This window comes from Lytechinus variegatus, chromosome 2 (assembly GCF_018143015.1).
Source record: "Lytechinus variegatus isolate NC3 chromosome 2, Lvar_3.0, whole genome shotgun sequence".
Lineage (NCBI taxonomy): Eukaryota > Metazoa > Echinodermata > Echinoidea > Temnopleuroida > Toxopneustidae > Lytechinus > Lytechinus variegatus.
In genome coordinates this window covers 74,423,280-74,445,504 of record NC_054741.1, presented here as the reverse complement: position 1 = coordinate 74,445,504, position 22,225 = coordinate 74,423,280, and the positions used below count along the sequence as shown (strand labels likewise).

General features: G+C 35.4%; 2 protein-coding genes across 2 annotated transcripts; one reads left to right on the top strand and one right to left on the bottom strand.

Annotated features, from left to right (window-relative positions):
- Positions 1-633: 633 nt before the first annotated feature.
- On the bottom strand, positions 634-6,262 carry LOC121409003 (mediator of RNA polymerase II transcription subunit 21-like). The gene is made up of 4 exons (XM_041600770.1): positions 6,158-6,262; positions 4,652-4,733; positions 3,095-3,225; positions 634-2,527 (listed from the first exon to the last, which is right to left on the bottom strand). The coding sequence occupies exons 1-4, from the start codon at positions 6,197-6,199 to the stop codon at positions 2,240-2,242; spliced, it is 543 nt and encodes a 180-aa protein (XP_041456704.1). The 5' UTR covers positions 6,200-6,262; the 3' UTR covers positions 634-2,239.
- A 10-nt stretch (positions 6,263-6,272) lies between these two features.
- On the top strand, positions 6,273-21,911 carry LOC121409001 (lysophospholipase D GDPD1-like). Its single transcript, XM_041600768.1, has 9 exons — positions 6,273-6,511; positions 12,802-12,844; positions 15,000-15,135; positions 16,655-16,700; positions 17,780-17,904; positions 18,569-18,658; positions 19,106-19,242; positions 20,644-20,752; positions 21,682-21,911. Exons 1-9 carry the CDS (start codon positions 6,370-6,372, stop codon positions 21,838-21,840), a joined length of 987 nt encoding a protein of 328 aa, XP_041456702.1. The 5' UTR covers positions 6,273-6,369; the 3' UTR covers positions 21,841-21,911.
- The last annotated feature ends 314 nt before the right edge of the window (positions 21,912-22,225 follow it).

The window sequence follows — 22,225 nt, the reverse complement described above, 5'->3', positions numbered from 1 at the left end:
GACCGACTCTAGTTTTTCCTCAGACAATAAAAAGCCTTATTTGTATGACAGGCATAGGAGTGATAAGGTTATTTAAAGCCTAAAGGTTGCTATTCTACTTGATTGCTATGTCAAGTAAATGTTTGCTGCCATGGTTCCTATAATATGAAATTTAAATATGTTAATTGGATGTGATTTTACAAGAAAATTTATTTGGTTTGGAACTAACATAAGAAACTTTTTCTTTCCTTTTGGATATATGGTCATCTCTCAATTATGGAATGGGCTGCAAGATTTAAAGATATATTCTTTTTAGCTTATTGCACAGTATCGATAGATTAAAACTAATTTGATGATGACTGCAGTTTTGTTAGACTTGAATGTCAGATAATACTTGAATATCACAGGATTAAAAGATGGACAAACCTAACCTTTTCATCTCACTTGACTTTGCCACAATAACAGAATAATAGAGATATTAGTGTTTTGCTTTGAAATCCTCTCAAGCATTATTTATTTTTCTGTATACAAATGTACAAAAATGGCATTGACACATAAACAGTTACATGTATGCAGAGTTGAAAATTGCAGTTTCTGTGTGAATTCTGTAATTTGTTCATGATTGCAATATATCAATTTTCTTTTTTATGCTGGATTCTAAATCATAGTTTCTAAAGCCAATACAAAGAGCTGCCAGAGATTTACTGGATGCAGCACTAGGGAATGCATGCAAAGAGGATTCAGTTGACTTTTGGGATGCTCACAAACAAAGTAGGGAGGCACTTCATCAACATCTGTAATCCGAGTGACAATATTGGCATGGGAAGTAGATTACGAATGGTGAAATCAACTGCACCAGCCACACAGAAACGTTGTTAGCGATAACAGAGGTCATGTTACAACCGGTAATGTGGCATGTTATTTTCACAAAGGATACACATATGCATTGACTTCACAATCATGAAGGTGTGACTGAGCTTACTATTAGTGCTCTGTTCGGCTAACAATGTTTCTGTGCTGCTGGTACAGGACATTACTGTTAAATAGACCTCTGCATCTTATGGACTCAATAAATAATTCTGTCCCATCACAGACATTCTTCAGCCTGATTTGGACTGTGTCAGGCCAGGGTAAGGGAGACGCTTGCTTTACTACACGAGGTGATGGGATGAAATATACATAGCATTACATAACTGCTAGTCCGCAACTGGTTAGGTTACTAAATTCCACTCTGAATGATGGACAACTCTTTTAACACTGGATAAACAGCTCATTATGTCAAATTTCTTAAGATGATGCTTGACTATCTTTTTATACAAGGCTAATGTGTTTTGGAGATAATCATGCTCAGTAATAATGATTTACTTTATAACTTTGACACATAAAGTCAATACAATAGTAACAGGGCTCAAAAGCTAACTAAACCATATTTTCCATGAAAATTTTTGCTTCAAATCTAAAACAGCCAAAGAGCCAAACTCTCACTTGGCTATGAATACTCAAAGGCTTGAATTCACAAAGGATATAAAAACCTGCTTCAAGATGTTGTTTAACCAAAAAAAGACGGCTATTTCAAAACTGTCGATCACATGATCGCAATGAAAATCGGATTTGTACACAAATTAACGCTTTCGAGCAATTTTGGGTCTGCATGCACTTACAAAATTTTGCATTATTTCGGAACCATGTACCCGGGGGTTGTAATTTTGGTCTCAAAAGTGGTGCGAAACTTTAAAGTCAAAAGTAAGCGAGCGGCGCAATAAAAAAAAATAAATTATCGAGATTTATTTATCAAGATTTATCACGAAAAATGTCAAGGGGGCTGAATCAGCCCCCCCCCCTTTTATTAGGGTTAGACACCCAAGCATAATAGATCTGATCAAATTAATACTCGGACATTATGCCTGTATTTATGCTTATTTTCTTATGCTTGAAATCATAGGTTGAGATTAAAATCATCTCTGATTTTCAAAGTATTTTTTTTTTAATTTGGGCAAGAAAGCAGTCAGATATCTTTAGCTGTGAATCCTTCATATCAAACAAAGATCCTAAATTCCAAGGTCCAGACACTACGGTAGGGTGTAACTCCTCCCCAATGGTGAGATGAGAACAACTATCTTGTCTTGGCATTCAATTGCAGTTACAAGCACAAGCAGAAGCCACATCTTTAATTGCAGAGTATATATAGACTGTACAAATAGATTATCAGTTCATTGTGTGATAACAGTATCAATACTTGCTTTACAATAATAGAGAAATGTCAAGTATTTGTCCCATTCATTGCTGAGGTCCCGCCCACATTCAGGGATGAGTTTGACCCTGAAGACTGAGTTGATGATGCTAGGGCACCCAAAGAAGAATTCATTGATGATGATGCAGCCAATGAGGCAGCCAATGAAGAGGAACTCTTGGTCTTGAGTTGGGCATCAGCGATCTCAGCGAGGGCTTCTTGAATGCGATGGAGCAGAAGCTCTCCCCTCTCAACGACTTCACCAAGTCGTTTGGCTGCTATCTCATTGTCCTCTTCTAACCTCTGCAAACTTGCATTCTGAAATGGGAGACAAAAACATTCCATCTCTTACTTATTGGTGGAAGTTTGAAAATTCAGTCCTTGTATTCAATTCAGAGTTATCAAATTTTGCAAATAATTGTCAACTTTTCAAGAGCAGTACAGTGTATGACATAATATTGAGTGAATTATTTGGTTCATCAATGTACTAATTTGATAAGAACTTTTCAAGCACTTTCTCCCCCATAGAATTTCCTGTCAAGTCATACATGTATACCAAGATCCTTTTTTTTCTTCTCAACAACTGGATTTCACCATTCTTAAAGGTGAGTACTCAATAGTGTTCATTAGAAATTAAAAAAAAATCACAACCAAAACTGTTTTCATTATGGACCAGTGTACCAGTGACTCTTTTCTTCCACATAATTATAATGAGTCGAAGGATTGCACAAGTCATAGCAATTTTTCAGACCACAGTATAAAAACATGTGCTATATATCCTACATCTAATTTTGCTGAATATATTTCTGTGGCCCAACAAATTTGACTAATATAAATTCACCTGTCTACCATGCTATAGAAATGTTAATTGTATAAAAGTATTACCTGAAGTTCAACAGTGGATTCTTCACTCGGTAGAGAATCTATCAGTACATCTATGTCCTTGGCTGTTCTGGCAATCAGTTGAGCAAAGAGCTGGGTGTAATCCTCATGATTAGGCTGCTGTTCTTGAGAGGCTAAGGGTTAAAAACAGATTAGAATTTAAATCACTGCAGGGATGAAATGAATCAAAGGTCAGCCAATGCCATGGACATGACTGACCTTTTGATAAGCCTCAATACCCTATCAATTGGTCTTTTGTTTCTTTATTCTAATTAACCAAAAATAAGAAAACATGTATTTTTGTGACAGATACTGTACTTCTTACAAAATAAGGCCCGTAGGATGATTGTCATTTTGAAGAAAAAAAACATATATCCACTAGAACAAGCATAACCTAGTGAAATCAGATATATTTTGTAGGCCTATCCCATTTTATAAAACAGTTTTAAAAGCAATTAATAAGTATTTTAAAATTGACAGGATACTTTACATTTAGCAGTACCACACCATATGTTCACTTGCAAAAATCATAAAAATTCAATTCAATTCAATTCAATTCATTTATTTATTCAACCATCAAAAGGATAAAAACAGTACAATATACAGTATCAACAAAGTATCAGAAAAACAAACAAACAAATAGATGGTTCGGAGACCCCAGAGAAGCAATGCTTATGAAAGGGGTCACCACGCGATACATTAATACATTACAATTGACAAAATTAAGGAGTAAAAATCCCAGATTATTACTTTCAAAGAAAACTTCATGTGTTCATGATTTATTTATTAGACAAAATTACACATATGACAGCCAATGGCATAAATGTGTGTTCACAAAAGGATCATATAAAAAAAAACAGATTCTTGCACTTGTACTAAAATTATGTTTCATAACTATTTGTACATGATTTTGTAAAGCACACAGAGATCAATTTCTTCAATACCAAAGCTAGGCCTGTACTTTTTAAATATTTTTATCATTATTATATTTCAAAATAATTGCTGTCACAACAACTTTGGTAGCAATTTTGCTCTACTTTGACAAAAGGAAGCAAGTACTAAAGGTGCAATATCATGTAAACAGCAAAATGTGTCTGAAATTTACATTGACACACATGCATCACAGTGGCAAACTGCTTCCAATGGATAGCATAGCATTTGTCTGAACGAGTGTCTACACTTTGCTTTTATTACGTGACATCATCCAGCCACTATCACCAGCTAATTTATGAATGACACTATAGTAAGCATGCACAGTACAAACCTCCCAGTACCTAACACAGCATTCTATCAAAACAAGACATCAAATCTTTATCATCTCATATCGACAAAGAATTTTGGCACTTTCCTATATTTCATATGAATTCTGGAATTGTGAGAGATACGTGTATTGAACACAGTCAATTGGCAGTTTGCCACTGTGCATACTGTAAGCATCATAGCATTTTATCAGTTTCTGTGAAATACATTTGTAAAGTGGGTACGCACTACAAACATTACTTTCTTCTTTTAGTCAAAATAGAGAGCTCTAATCTTCATGACATTCATGAACATACGTACCTTGTTTCTCACACCCAGGGAACTTGGACGGCTGAGCACTCTGTTGGAGTACACCAATGCTATTGCACATGTGCTCAGCAAGCTGAAATTAACAAGAGATATTTACTAGACAGATGAACAGAGGAATATGGAGAGAGAGAGAGGGGATGTTGCAAAAGAACTTTTTCTGAATGTTTTCCAAAAGGATTTGGGGATTTTTTGTTATATAAATATTTCTTATCTTGCTTTCTTTAATGAAAAATAAAAAACATATATTGAGGAGGCCTCCAACATTGAAACAGGCGAGGATAAAGTCAGACCTCCATGTAACATTTGTTCTCGGTATCGATCGGCCATTTTGTTTTCAATTCTTAAAGGAGAACGAATGTGACAGAACTTTTCCTTTTTTTAGGGTCCGGTTTGTGCCTTGATGTCAGGATTCTGTGACACGATAGACCTTTAATCATAATCTAGGTAAGTGCTTTATTTATTTTTTCCCATTCTATTTGGGGTGCTACTGCGACCCCACTCTACCCCATTTCGAGAGTATCTCCAACTAATATTACAGTTACACGAACGAATCCCTGCCTGGGTTAGAAGTTTATTTAATGCCAAAAAAACCCTGGTGACCGTCACTTGTTCACTGCAACCATCTTGCCTGTGGGGAATCTACAGGTAGGACTATGGTAAGCCAATGTTGTACAGAGCACACACTTTAAAAAATCATTAAAATATCACTTTTGTGACCAAAATTACTAATTTCCAAACAGTTGCAATTTATTTTTCTTTAGTAGCTTGGGAATAATTTTTGTATTCACCATAGCGCTCAAAAAGTTGATTTTGGGACATATTTTTGTGTACGCCCTCTATTGGTGGAAAGTAATATGGCAAGAAAATTTTCATTTTTTATCTCTATTTTTGATTAAGAAAAAAATAATTCAAAGAATCAAATTTACTTAAGAGCCAAGTTGTATGACGAATAGGTGTAATGGAAACTGTCAGTGAAAAAAAATCAAGCATTTGACTTGTCCCAACGAAAAAGAGAAAATAAGCCAAACATTGCCATCCTTATTTTGCCACACACGGAGATATAACTGAGAACAAGGTTATATCATAACCTTGTTCATTGAATGAGTGGTGACCGTGGCGTGAGTAGCGGAATGAGATTCGGCTAACAAGTATTCGCGTTAAAGCCGTTATGAAGCGATGACCGATGATAACCGACAACTCTAAAATCAATTGCGTAAACACGTTCGTAGTGCGAGGTTAGTACTATATGGCATACTAACCTCGCAATACGTGTCAGTGCGCAGACATGGGATGTGGCCACCCTGGCTAGTTTAATTAAAAAAAAAGAAAACATCACACAAATAGAAATACGTGGGTCCGGCATATATTTTGATTGAGAAACTTACTATTATTTACAATCTTGACAGATTACCATTTGCTATCAAACCACTTTTTTGTAATTCAAACGATTTCACAATTAATCATATCATAATATGCATCAGTAGTAAATAATATTACCTGATTTACAGCGTCTTGAAGTTGAGTGACACGGTCGGCCATCGCCAATTAATTATTTTCTGAGCTGTAGCAAGCTATAATAACAGTAGATATAGATGGCGCACTGTCAAAATTTATGATCAAATGCAAAGACGATGCAAATTTGCAAAGTCACGGAGAGTTTCCCAAATTTCAGTAGACAGGGAGCAAGAAGTTGATGAGATCTGTCCAAAATGAGTACTCTTGCATACGCCATACCTTTGTCTATAATAGGTGGATATATTGTTGTATCATCTGTGTTATTCAGATTTCCGACATTGATTCATTCGAAGAAGAAATCAAAGATTAACGCGAAGCTTATCGCACACCGGGGAGGTAAGTGCGACATTATCGAAAATGCATTGAAGGCATCGCCCGAAACTTGGGGGGTGTGATTTGTTTTTCCGTATCCTCTCGCTCGCGCTCGACGCGACGTCAGGGGTGGTATTCTGAAGACGTTCTTATCTTTGTTCTTATCTTTAATCTTATCTCACTGAGATAAGAAGACGCCAAAATCATTGCAGATCGGTATTCTGAAAATCTTCTTAACGCGTTCTTATCTCTGAGACTCTGTAAGGACTGCCTCCTTATCTCCAACACGCCCATTTTTAAGATATTACCAATCAAAATGCGCTTTATATTGGCAGTTTAACCAATAGAAGCGTTCCTTATTTGTGAAGAGAATATCATTGGTGCTGCGCGTACACTGTTTCTGGCGCATTGCGCGAAATAGGCATTTTAAACGCAATGACTGATTATTATTTCGAGACACGTGCACAAAATAAAAAGAAAGAAAGTAAAGAAAAAAGGTAAAGAAAGCAGTTACGAATAAGAATAAAACAGGAAGAAAGAAAGTAAGTAGGTAGCAGAAATTTAAAAAATAAAAGGATCAAAGCAAAAAACAATGAAAGAAAGAAAAGGTAAACGAAAGAAAGCAAGCAAAAAGAACTTAAAAGAAAATAAAAAAAGATCAAAAGAAATAAAAAAGGAAAGAATACAAGAAAGAAAAAGGAGGAATAAATAGAATAATAACCAATGATAAAAAGAGGAATAAAAATTGAAGGAAAAATAAAGAAGGAAAAGGAAAGAAACTTAAAGGAAAAAAAACAAAAAAGGACAAATTAAAAAGATTAAAAAGGATAAAATGAAGGAATAAAGAACAAAAAAAATAGAAAAAACGAATGAAAGCCAAGTTAAAAAAAAAGAAGGTACAAAAATATGTAAAAAGTGAAGGAAGAGAGAAAAGGGGAAAATGAAACAAAGAAATAAAGAAAGAGATAAAGAGAGAGAAGATAAAAGATGAAAGGAAAATTAAAGCAAAATTGAAAACTAAATAAAGATAAAAAGAAAGGTAAATTCAAAGAAGGAAAGAAACAGAAGGGGAAAATAAACAGGCAGGAAAATGAAGAATGAATGAAAAGAAACGAAGAAAGATTAATGGAAAGAATAAAGAAAAAGATTTTTAGAAATTAATAGAAGAAAGAGTAAATAAAGAATGAACGAAATGAGAATGAGTAAAAAATGAATTAGAAGAAAGAAGAAAGTAGTAAGAAAGAAGGCACACATTTAGTGTCATAAAGCAGAAATAAAAAGAATGAAAGAAAGAGCAAATGAACGAGCGCAAAAAAGAACCCCAAAAATAAAATGAAAGAAATTATAAGAGAAAGAAAACAGAAAAAAAATAATGAGGGGAAAAAAATCGAAAATTAAGGGAAGGAGGAAAGAAAGAAAAAGGAACACATAAAATGAATAAATAAAAAACAACAAATATAAAGAAGAAAGAATGAATGAAAGATAGAAAAAGAATGAAGAAATAAAAAGATTTTAAAAAATACATAAAGTGAAGGATGAAAGGAAAAGAAAAACAGAAAGAAAGAGAAAAAAGGGGAAAGAAAATAAGAACTTAGTAAAGAAAAAAGGGAAAAAAATCGTAAAGGGAAAATAAAAAACGAAGGACCCCTCCCAATCATGGGATTGATGCTGCTGTGTAAGCCCATCCTCCCGTTTTCATTTATCAATTCACATGTATCATTTTATATGTATTGTTATTTGTTTTAACGGAAATATATTCAATAAAAAAAGAAAGAATAGATAAAATAACGCAAAAGAAAAATAAGGAAGAAGTTAAAAGATTCAAAAGAATAAAACAAAATGAAGAATTAAAGAAAGGAAAAAAGACAAACAGAAAGAAAGGAAGAAAAAGCGAAAATAAATAAATGAAAGAAAGAAAAAAAAGAGAAAGGCAAAATAAAGGGTGAATGAAAGAAAGGGTGGGAGGAATACTTGTTACTACCAGTGGCTATCGATTTTTAGCAAGAAAGAACGCGGACATCGTGAGATGTGATAACCCTCTAGCTATCTTAAATATTATCATAAATATCGTAAAGAGATAAGAAAGAAAAAAGATAAGAACGTTTTCAGAATACCACTTATCTTCATTTTGTTCTTATCTTTTAGCGCGCTTTTGTATCATATGCGCGAATTATAAATTTACGCGCTCAGCATTGGATGGAGAGCAAGATAAGAACAAAGATAAGAACAAAAGATAAGAAAAAGATAAGAACGTTTTCAGAATACCAATTTGAGAACGTGACGTAGATAAGAACAAAATTAAGATAAGAACGTTTTCAGAATACCGACCCAGGTCACTTATTTTATTTGATGGTGGGCATGGTGGGGGTTAGACCAAAAGCTTCAGTTTGGTTTCTCCACTGAAATGCGTTGGCTCCACTCACCAATGAATGGTGATAACAATAAAATGTCAGAAATTGTTATATAAATCCCCAGAAATGACAGTTATTCCTGTGACTGTATTGTGTAGGCCGGCGGTGGGGGTGGTTAGCCAGGCGGCTTCTTGACTTGGGTAAGCGATGAATTCCAATAACCGGAGTTAGAAATGAATATTCATTATAAATGACGTATCCTATCATTTTTCTATCATATTGGATTCGTATATCGGTCGTATACTAGACGGTGGGATATTGACGTGAAGATCTGAGCTAATCAGGTGCACTGGCTATATATATAGGAACTTAAGGAAGGGGGGGTGGGGGCTGTTACCCCAAATAAACCCGGATGGCTTGGGGGTGGAGGGGAGGGGGCTCCACCCCTAGGTTTTTATATAGGCTAATCCCATATAAAAGTGGAATATAACCACCAAGGGTAGATGGACATATCAGCTTCAGCCAAATGTCACTAGAAAGAAAGCCTATAGTAAATATGATAGGTCCACAGAGGTCAAGATCATGAGGATGCTAACTGGACAGACTAAGCTCAGAGACCATATGCACAGAGTACTCCCTCGTGTATGCCCTACACCCACATGCGACTGTGAACATGACAGGCAGACACTTGAACATGTCCTTCTTCACTGCCCACTCCACAAGTCGCATAGAGAGGAGATGCTGCAATCCATTGACGTTGGATATCAAAGGACAAGCACCCCTTCATATCTTCGAGATATATCCCTCTTTTCCCTCCTTGGGACTAACCCCAAATTGTCGTCCCAAATGCAATCAATAATAGCATCTTCTTTGGCTCGCTTCATCAAAAGCACCAATGCCAACTTCTAGCACCAGTTGCAAATAGTACCTAGCAGCTCATCAACCTTGTGACAAACACTGAGAGAATACTGAGGAGATCATTTGGGTGTGGAAACGACCCACAACGAATAACAACAACAACAACATATAAAAGTGATGCATTCAACCCTAGTTAGGGGCTCACGGTGCCCCCTCCCCCAGGGTTCAATGACCCATATCCGGGACCCATAACAAGTTGTGGACCCATAGGCCCTATTATATAACCCCACAACACAGTAAACCAAAAGCTTCGTTGGGCTTATCCCCATCGACCCAATGGAGCCTCAAGGCTCCCTTATGCTGTAAAAAACCCGGCTATCTAGCATGTGGGGAGGGAGGTGGGGGGAGGGGCTCCCTCTAACTCCACCGCCAGGCTTTCATATAGGCATACCCCACAAAAAAGTAAATGCAGTAAAACCTTAGTTTTTTTTTGGGGGGGAGGGGGATCAGGGCTTTACCACTGGACCCACTAGTCAATGCCAATGGGTATTTAAAAAAAGGATTTTGCCCCCGGCAATGGCCTCTCTTTCAAAGTGTGTAGAAGCCCTCTGGCGAATCCTTGACTCCAACTGGTCCAAGTTTTGCCCCTGGACCACCGGCCGTGGGGGGGGGTGAGCCCTGTTTGCTTCGCTTACTTTGCAAATTTGTTCCCCCACCTAATGTTAAAAATCTTCCTAAGGCTGTGCATGTGCAGTGTAGTGGCCTGGGGAGGGGAGGTAACAGGGTTAACGGGTAACCACACGCGTTACCTGAGACCTGGACAGGTCTTGAAAAGGTCTCGAGATTTGCAATATAGCATAGGGTATCAAATCGAATGAGTTCTCTTTTGCACCACATAATAGTTTGTACGTCTCTACAATGCTATCAAATTACGCACGCTATGACACTGCTATGACTCTTCAATTCCCGAAATTCAACAGAATACGTCATTCATAATGAATATTCATTTCTAACTCCGGGTATTGGGATTCATCGCTTACCCTTGACTTGAGAGTAAAAATCATTTACGGTACTAATGTAGGATTACAGTACTCTCAATGAAGCCAGGTTTTCTTTCTCATTGACCCACACGACGGAAGCCAAAACTTGAAACTTTCACCCCTGAGATTTCTACTTTCCTTCTAAAAAATATCTAGATCTAGCCCTAAATCATGTACATGATGAGATAAAACTTAATTTCCGACAATTATTTTTGAAACAAGAATTCATTAAAAAAAATGAGAAAAATATTGTGAAAAGATGCCAATGTTACCCGACGCACGCGTCTGTAACGTTGGCGAAGAACAATAGGAAACAAGATGGCGGCTCAAACATCGGGCAAGTCTCTTCCGTCTTTTCACAATATTTTTCTCAATTTTTTTCATGAATTCTTGTTAAAAAATAACAACGAGAGCGTAGAAATGTCAGAAATGAAGTTTTATCTCATGTACATGATTTAGGGCTAGATCTTTTAGAAGGGAAAGTAGAAATCTCGGGGGTGAAAGTTTCAGGTTTTGGCTTCCATTGTGTGGGTCAATGGCTTCATTGAGAGTAATCCTACGTTAGTTAATGATTTTTACTCTCAAGAAGCCGCCTGGCTAGGGGTGGTCCCAAAAGACCAAGTCTGCGCTCTAAACAATTTGAGGCAAGATTTAACAAGAATTTGTGATTTCACAAAATCTTTCAGTTCATAATGTTCCTTATATCATGTATAGTATTATGAGTAAGTGTACCAAATATCTCATTAAAATTTGATCCGGGATTCCGGCCAACTTGGCATCTTTTGAAAAAATCCAACTTTGAGGGCGCCCTACAAGAAAACGACACATACTCTTGGGGTCAATTTTTTGTAATTCAGTGAGTATGAAAGTCCATAAATGTGCATAATATTTAGTTCTAAGCTAATTTAGTTTTGGATTTATGAGCCTCCAAACATGCTTCTGAAATCATTGAAACGGATGCTTAACGCCATTTTTGGTGACCTGGTGTGCGAAATCCAGTTGACAAGTCCGAGCTACAGTATACTCTGCATGTTCAGACCAAAAAGTTCTTCCAATTTACTTAAAATGAAGACGGTAATCAATCAAACTTTGCTGCAGTAGTCAATAAAAAATAGGGAATTTTATTCAAAATAATTTCTTTGTGTGCACATTGGTTGCTATGGGAGGCCGTATCTTAGCAACCATTTGACCTTGGGGCAAAATATTTCAGATTTTTCTGTCAGACTTCTTTCCCCTTTTTTCTCTTTCTTTCTGTTTTTCTTGGGGCAACATTTGGTGCGAGTTAAAAGAAAATCGAAGAGGGTCGGGTGACAAATTGTCTTAAAATTGGTTGATATGACGTGGATTGACCCAAATATACAATTTTACAGCATTATTTCTGAGTGCAAATTTTTTTATATGCACTAGAGAGGGGTAAAAAATTAGTGATAGGACAGGCCACGCCCTTTCAAGATCCTTTTTCGACCCACACTCATTTTTCAACCAATTTTCTTTAAAATGGTGTCGTATTGATGTGGACAACAATTAGTCTTGAGGACGCAATGATGATGTTTTTTATAAGCTGTCATATACTTCTTCATCATTGACGTCTTGACACTTTAGCCATAGTGTCCTAAGCGAAGTACAATAATAAAGATTGATTTCCCTAGGAAATCCATCTTTTCATAAGATGAGCGCTCAAAAAACGTTAATTTTATTAATTTCTACATCTTCCTACGCCTTATGCGTAGGAAGGTTTTGAAAAATGTTAAATGTTAATGTATTTGTTAAATGCTACAAATTATTTATAATTACGAAAGTATGTGACAGCTTATAAAAAACATCATCTTTGCGTCCTCAAGACTAGACAACAATGTGCTTCAAATGAGATATAGACCCATGTAAAACCTGATGTTGAAGTATTGTATCACCCATTTATAGCCCCCTCTATTTTGATATCCATTTAAAGTATTTTACTGTTTAGTTGTTTCATTGTATGTTTGTACAGTGCAAGACTGTCAAAGTTCATTTCTGTTCCAGGAAGTTACAATTATCCTCCTTTTTTCTCTCTCTGATGTATTAACAGGTGCTGCTGAAAATTTTGAAAATACAATCACAGCATTCAAACAGTAAGTAAATTTGCATTTCTTTTCTTCTTCCTCTTCCAATCAATGAAGGAGATCAACAGCTCTCAATTGTTAAAAAAAAAAAACAGAAAGATAAAATATGAAGTACAGGTGCATGATGTCATCTTTGTCAAGTAATGAAAAGGACGTTCAACTCTAGGTTGAGGATTTTGAAAATGTGTCGGGCAAGAGTTGTAAAAGCGTTTAAAAATGGAAAGATGAGAAGGCAATTGGGTTCTTTTTTCACACTTGTAAGATCTTGTTGATTTTCCTTATTATTGCCATACATGTACATTGATTACAAAAAAAGGGATTATTCATATTAACAGATCCCTATTTGATAACAAATGTAGTATATCATGAGGTGGGTTTAAAGCATAATCAAAGGGTCATATCTTAGCTGTTGTTTAGTGTAAGCTATGATCAAGTTTGTGCTTAATGTAATGGAAAGTTAAAATAAATGGAAATATGTTCTATTTTGTCAATGGATATTTCAACAGTATAGAAATAATATTATAGTGATAATTTTTGTCTCACCTGCGAAGCAGAGTGAGACTATAGGCGCCGCTTTTCCGACGGCGGCGGCGTCAACATCAAATCTTAATCTGAGGTTAAGTTTTTGAAATGATGTCATAACTTAGAAAGTATATGGACCTAGTTAATAAAACGTGGCCATAAGTTTAATCAAGTATTACTGAACATCCTATAAGAGTTTCATGTCACATGACCAAGGTCAAAGGTCATTTAGGGTCAATGAACTTAGACCATGTTGGAGGGATCAACATCGAAATCTTAACCTGAGGTTAAGTTTTTGAAATGTCATCATAACTTAGAAAATATATGGACCTAGTTCATGAAACTTGGACATAAGATTAATCAAGTATCACTGAACATCCTGCACGAGTTTCACGTCACATGACCAAGGTCAAAGGTCATTTAGGGTCAATGAACTTTGGCCGAATTGGGGATATCTGTTGAATTCCCATCATAACTTTAAAAGTTTATGGATCTGATTCATGAAACTTGGACATAATAGTAATCAAGCATCACTGAACATTTTGTGCAAGTTTCAGGTCTCATGATTAAGGTCAAAGGTCATTTTAGGTCAATGAACTTTGGCCGAATCGGGGGTATCTGTTGAATTACCATCATAACTTTGAAAGTTTATTGGTCTAGTACATTAAACTTAGACATTAGAGTAATCAAGTATCTCTGAACATCCTGTGCGCGTTTCAGGTCACATGACCAAGGTCAAAGGTTAATGAACTTTGGCCGAATTGGGTATATCTGTTGAATTACCATCATAACTTTGAAAGTTTATGGATCTGATTCATGAAACTTGTACATAAGAGTAATCAAGTATCACTGAACATCCTGTGCGAGTTTCAGGTCACATGATCAAGGTCAAAGTTCATGTAAGGTCAATGAACTTTGGCCATGTTGGGGTTTTTTGTTGAATAACCATCATATCTCTAAGTTTATTGGTCTAGTTCATAAAAAGTGGACATAAGAGTAACCATGTATCACTGAACATCTTGTGCGAGTTAGAGTAGTATTCAAAGTCAGCACTGCTGCTATATTGAACCGCGTGATGCAGGTGAGATGGCCAGAGGCAATCCGCTTGTTATATGAATGAAAAAAAAGCTGATGAATTTATCATTAGTTGTTAGAGATTTTTGTCACATTTGGCTCTACATAAAGTTCTATTAATTAGGTAATCTACTGATTTAGACCTTTGTTTGAATCAAACCAGAGTTTAGATCATGAGCCTTCAATTTCAATTTGACTACAGTTAACATGAGATCAGTAAGGCCAATCAATATTTTCTTTTTCAATAGGAGGGATCTATATATTTGCTTTAATTGAGATCTGACGAGTATGCATGAGTACAATAGAATTTTGTAGAACACTGTGAAGACAGAAATCAGTAATATGGTAGAAAAAAAATATTTTTTTAGAATTATCATTTTATTGATAACTTGTTGTGATATTTTTCATAGTTTCCTTTAAATGCAGTGGGGCTATCCCTTTGGCAGTTTTCACAGAATGCTGTACTGGGATGATAAGTGCCTGAAATGAGTTACTCCCCCTCCCTCTATGGTATATCAATGAAGAAGTATCCTCATTAATCTCATCATATTTGTTATATTTCTTCCAGTGCAAGAAGCATTGGAATGGAGATGTTGGAGTTGGATTGTCAGCTCACGAAGGATAAGCAGATAGTAGTATCCCATGATGATCACTTGTTGAGGATATCTGGAGAAGATCTGCTCATACAAGACGTCAATTACCAGGTGAATTTGAGTTTTCTCACCGAACTCTACTTGACCCAACAGTAGCGTGTGTTATCCTTATGATATCATAGGAGACAAAATGAATATATTATTTTTTGTGTTTATCACCATTAAATTAATCCATATGAAAAAAAAGTAGTAGTTATGTAGTTATGGGTAGGCCTATATATAATTTTTCAAAATTAATCAGCTATACAATTTAGGGAAATGTTCTTAGATGTAGGAGAAATAGTCTCTAGTTTGAGGGTCATTCAAACATGAGATGTGAGAACTGTGCAGGGTCTGTTAAAACTCTCAGCTGTCTAGTGGTGTAAAAGGTGAAAAGGTTTGGCAGGGGCAGTCTGCCCCCTGCCCCCCTCCCCCCTGGTGGAGCTCACCGGGGGAAAAAACCAGGGAAAAGGAAAAGAAAAATAAAGAACGGGAAGAAAGAATGCAATGGCACAGCCATAGATTGCTAAATTTCATGCAGTAATGGTCGCAATCAAGAAAACTGTTACTGAACTTCAAGAGGATCTGGAGGTAATGCCAAATGGTCCAAGCATTACCTATGGTATGTCCATAGCCAATGGCTTGACCTGCCACTTTAATTACATAATCAGAATTTTAATTTCATAACGCCAAAAATTTCTTACTCGCTTGTAATGTTTTAGAAATTTTCCCACATTTTTCATGTTGTGCCACCTCAAAATGTTTGGTTTATTAGGCTTCTGCGTTGAAGTTAGGTGTTTTGTAAAATCTATACCCGTGATTTGATTGAAATAAGGCCAACAAATTTCCTGCTCGCTTTGCTCGCTCATGACGTTTTAGAAATTTTCCATGTTTTGCCCTCTTGAAATGTGTGGTTTATTAGGCCACTGCTTTGAAGGTATATATTTTGTAAAATCTATACCCGTGATTTGATTGAAAATAGCAGCAATCTTTAAGGTTATAAATGGCTGAATCTCGAGAGGTTCCAGGAGCTCCGCCCCTTGACCCCACCCACATGGCACTGGCATACAAATTGAAGGGTTTTGGGCATGGCCCCAAAAAGTTCTACTACAGTACCAAGAACAAAAAAGAAAATTATTAAAGAAAAGTACCGTAAAAGTGTAAGATATTTTCTGAATATCATATCATATATATATATCACTATTGGATTGTAATGGAAAGGTGAACATTTTTTTCTTGCTCGCTTGCTTCTTGCTCACTCAGGAATTTAATTTAGAAAGTTTTTCCACACGTGCCATGCTGTGCCCCCTCATTTCTTTACTCATCACGCTACTCTCGCATAGAGCTTCACGCGAATGCTCACGTAAATCATGAAAAGTCATGTTTACATCATGATATGACCATGACATTTTTGGTTGTTTGCCCTCCTGGCCACTGACCCCTGTTACACCCCTGGATAAATGTAAGAGATATCAAATATCAAATGATCCAGATGAAATTGTAGTTCTTATTAAGCAGCTTATATTGCTTGATTGATCTATGTTCACTGTTACAGAATAACAGTATTTTCAATATCTCCATCTGATTCCAGGATTTACCATGTTTGTCCTGTCCACTTGCTGTAACATTTACGAAAGGTAAGATATTCTCATTACTCTCTCCAAAGAAATTAGATTCTGGAGAGCAGTCAGATGGCATGTCCCTATGCTAAATGAGCAAATAGGCACTATTCATCCAAATCTTCTCATAGCTGAATCCACCTCCCTTTAAAAATCTTGTGAATTGCAAGACTTTCTTTCTCAAAGAAGTTTGCGTCTTTATCATCAAGTCACATTTACTAATATTGTACAATTGGAAAGAGTAAATGTAACTCTTTTTTTTATTGGTCATTTATTCTGTAGAAATTATTTCCTGATCAAAATACAAGATGAAATTTCAGAAATTTCTGAGTATCATGAAATCCAGACTTTGATAGGCTGAATAAACTTTCAAAAAATAATCAGGGGTAACTTGAAGAGATGGGGAGTGTGACCATGGAGGGGCCCCAGCATGGAAACGGTTAGATTTTTAGGGTTTGAGATTGCAATATTCTTGTTTTCAAGCTGCTAGATGTAAGGTTGATTATGTGTCATACAGTAAAAAATTACTTCATGCTTATTTTGGACCTTTAGTAGGCTTATTTAAAACACTGAATCTAACAATGATCACAGAAAAATAATGCAAACACTTACATCTTGGATCGATCACTCTGTCTCTTCAAATGTAAAAAACCAATGTACATGGCGTGCACATAGATATTTCTTTACTCCATGTTCTTAATTCATAAGGGTTTGTCATCTTTAAACCATGGATAAAATTAGCCCATGGGTTTAATTTAACATCCTGATTTGGATATTCAAAGTGGATTGATTTCAAGTAAGTCATATTGTGTGAATTGACATGTTTTAACAATATGAGTTGATTTCAATCTCTCTTGTTATCGCAACATTAACATCCATACTCTAATCCAAACCCAATGATTACATTAAACCTGCTCTTGTGAATATTGTGAATATGGCCCCATATTATTGAAAATTATTTACTTTTAGATCTCTGGGAAGTTCATCAAGTTGCCTTTTGCCAATTTTGATGTGTGGTTTCTAGAGGAATACCACAGTCTGTAAATGTAGGAAATCTTAATTTTCAACATTTATTTATTCATTTTTTTTAAATGCAGGTGACATGTGTACATCAGAGTCCACAGACCGGAAGATACCACTCCTTAGGGATGTATTTGAAGAATTCAAAGACTTCCCTATTAATCTTGATATCAAGAGAAATGATGATGAACTAATCAATGGGGTAAGAATGATCTGCAGGGTTTGGGATTATTTTTTTTTATTCTTAATTTGTTTGTTGCTTATTTGAAAAGGAGCACCAGTTTGATAGTAATTTGCTTGAGCAATGAGTCATAAGAAGACTTATACATATTTACAGAACATAAGATCCATATCGATATTGAGCAATTAAGATGAACAAGGTAGGCTGTTGAATAGATGTGTAAATTGTTAATGTGGGGTAGGACTCTGAAAAAAGGAGACATTTTACAAAATTGTTACAAAAATTGTGATACTCTGATTTACATGTTTTTCTCAAATTTGTGTAAAATAGAAAAAGGTATTCTTTCCCAGTTTCTATGTTTTTTTAATTGTTCATTTATTTATTTTCATTTTCAGCAATTTGTTTCATAATACACTGTGTGTGAAAAAATAGTGAAAATGAGAGAGAGGGAGATAGGGAGGGGAGATGGTAGGAAGAGGGAAGGAGATAAAGCATGGCAAAGGACATCAAGACTTTGGAGCAGGGAAAGTATAGGACAGAGCCACAGCTTAGGTTGAAGGTTAAAGTTCTGCCCTTTATAGTATGTACATGTAAGAGGGCATGTTTTCCATGTATTACTTATCTGCTTTCCTGTCAACGTTTGATTTATTTTGTATTTAAGAGTTGTATGTTTTAATTTTCTTAGGTTCTAGATCTCATCAGAGAATACAAACGTGAAGCCATTACCATCGTGGGCAACTTCAATGGAAAGATTGTTGATAAAGTACATAAAAAGGTAATTATTTTCAGGTTTCATAATTTATGTATTATTTATGAAAGTAAATAATTTACTAAAAATGAGGTGTATGTATAGATATAAAATTAACAAGTAAATGATTAAGTTATAAAATAGTTTAAGTAAAAAGAAACTGGGCGTTGTGGCGTGCGCCTGTAATCCAAGCTATGTGGGGAAGTTACAAATTGATGCAGAGGTTCGAGCCCCGGTCACGTCTTTCGGATGGTGACGTTAATGGTTGGTCCCAGACGTAAATTTCATATCTGATTGATACACGTCTGACAAAACTCAAATACACATACACACAGAGGTAACTTTACATAATTGAAAAATAAATTGTGTAAAATTGGTTTACCCACCTTTTAGATATTATTATATGTATGATATTCAGATTTGGTTAATGACTTTGCTAATCCTTCTTTTCTTATATTTTGCTACTCTCCATAGATTCCAGAGGTTCCTCTCATCATGAGTATGAGTTGTCTTGTAAAGGTTATCCTGCTTACCTACACTGGTCTTCTACCATTTTTTCCTCTCAAGGAATCTTACATAGAAATACCCACAGGAACACTCATCAATGATTTGTAAGAAAAACCTGACAAATGATCATTAATAAGTTATTAATATTTTCATAACATGTCATTGAATGTGGTAAACATTGGTTAACTTTGACCACACTTTTATGGATGGGCTATTGCCAACTCATTCGTGAAGTACAAGTTGTTTTCTTCTTGCACTGAAAAGTGTCCAAATCTTTTTTTTTTTTATATAATGAATAGGATACCGAATATGTGTATAAACAAATTTCATTTCTTGTTTACATACATCGTCGACGTTCATCCTAACTGTTGTATCACACATTCAACAGTGCAAACCCATTTCAGGAAAATTGACTTCAAAGTTTTCTATAATTTCCACACTTTGTTTCCCAGCCTTACAACATTGTCATTGCTAGAAAAATACATGGTTGGAAAGACAAAGACAATTGTTTGACATTGGTATCTTTACTTTAACACAAATTCAAGGAGCAGAGAAAATACATGTATCACAAGAGAGCTACATGCTTGTAATTTTGGTCTGAGCAATATTAATTTTCCCTGTAAAAATATTGCCATAGGGGATACAACCACCCTGACTGCGATTTCAATGTGCGTGATCAGTGAAAACATCGCTTTTTCACATGCAAAGTCAATGCAGTGCTGATACGGCGGTTTGACTGATCGTGCATGTGCATATTAGGTGCGTGCAGCTGTTGTTTGCTTTGCTACAATACACGTTTCCTATGGGATTGCGCATTTTATCAACAATTTGTAAGGCATCGCCGTGAATATCCCAACATTTCTCAGAAACTAAAATAAATTGCTGCCTAGAAATTTAAGTTGGTATAGAAAAGGACTTGCACTTTGTTTTCTGCAAAAAATCTTAAAATCAAATTTTTTAACCAAAATTGACTGATGCGACGGTTGGGATGAACGCCAACGACAAGTACAGTATATTTTCATCTCCACAAATAAATACAAACAAAGGAATATAAAATTATGAATTTCATTGAAGTGTGGTGTTGAAAACAATTGTTAAATCTGGATATACCCTAGGTAAATTTATGAGAATACCATCTAATGTGATAGAAGAGAACTAATGTATATCTCATCATAATATATAATTTTTCATATGCTAAATATCTTGCTATATAATTGGTCAAAATTTAATCAAATGGTGAAATGTAATGTCATGTTCCAAAAAGAAAAAAATATTAACTGTGCACTTTTTCAACTCTGTCTGAAAACCCTTTATTGATTAATTAATTGATTCATTTTTAAATTTCGTATTTGAGTGATTGATCCATTAATCATAATTTATTGATTTGTTCATTTATCATTTTCTTTACCAGTCTGACTGTTAACTGACTTGGGTTATTCATGGTTTTTTTTTCTTACTTTGCATATGATTTATTTTGATATTATTTTTATTCAATTTCTTTACAGAGAATGGACAAAGGATGCAGGCTGTGCTCTAAGGACTGCATTAAAGCTTTATGATCTTCTTGTAATCCGCCCTTGTCTCTTTCGCCATCTTCAAAGAAGGGGTATAAAGGTATGGAATTCTGAGGAACTTTTCACAAATCATTTTTGCTGTTGGTTTCTACTGGCAAACATGCTTCAGCCAATTAAATGCCAGAATTTTCAGTACCTTCTAGTAATTTTCAGGGAAAATCTCAGGCAAGGAACTTCTTGGAATCCTTCAGCAAATGTTAAATTCATACTTGAAATGATAGGAAAATATGTTTTGACCATTTTGATATAAGGGATTGTGACTCATTAAATTAATAAACTACAGAAAAGCAAGTTATGCCATATTGTCACAAAAAGGCATGCACAATGTGTCTGGAGAATAAAAAGGAAGATTTTGATTGGGCAACTTGAAAATGTGCATCATTCCTGAGGACGGCAATTGTGTGACATACTAGAACTTAAAAAATGGGATCTCATTGAAACTAGGCAAGTATCTGCCAATAAACACTCAAGAAAATAGGTGTACATCTAGGAATTTACTTCTCAAACACCATGATAAATTGCAATTTCAGTCCTTAGTCTGTTGTCATTTATATATGAATGAGATGTCCATGTAATGGAGGGTAAAAAAAGAAATAATCAAAACTGCAGCAAATACCTGAAGATTTTCAATTCCAGTACAAACTGGTTCTTATGGTATTAGACCTTCCCCAAATTGACACATCAAAACTTAGCCACATGGTGTGAATATATTTGTGAAATGAATTGAATGAAACTCATGGTGTATGGACATTTTGTAATTTGTTACCCAAGGCAGATTGAATGTCATGCTTTTAGACACACCTTTTTTGTTTAAAATAAATTCAAAGTTTTCTTTGCATATTTAAGTTTGGCATGTTTGAATAGCAAAATCAAACCATATACTTCATACAGTGATATCATACATTATTTTGTGCAGTTAATATGGGCTTTCATCTCTAAAGGTATTTTGTTATATTTCATTATATGCAGGTATATTTATGGGTTCTGAATAGTGAGAGGGAGTGGTCTCGTGCCATCTCTCTTGGTGCGGATGGTATCATGACCGATTATCCATCCAAATTGAAGCAGTTCTGTGATGAGAAGGGGTTCTGCAACTCAAGGGATCCTTTATTAGAGAATAGACATTAACAGTGGATTGCTCCCCATCTTGAGACTAATCATGCACTTTACAGAGCTGCCAATCAGTACGTTTTTTTTTTTTTACAAAATAGTTATTTATTGAAAAAAATCATCTCTATATGCCTTTATTTCATAAAATTAACAAATATGGTTATTGGATCAATGTAATTTCAGGTAACTTGTTTTTTTTTCATTCATTTTGTTAAAATCAGGGTGAGATAAACACATTTTTCAATGGTGTTTTTTTTCATCTGCAAGAGCAGTGCGCATTTTAGCTTACATGCAGCTTGAGCACCGCGATGAGTGTGCGCGCCACACATATTATTATGAAATACAGCTTGGGGAAAAATACAGTTTTTGTATCACAGAATACAATTTCTCATTCCCAGAGTTT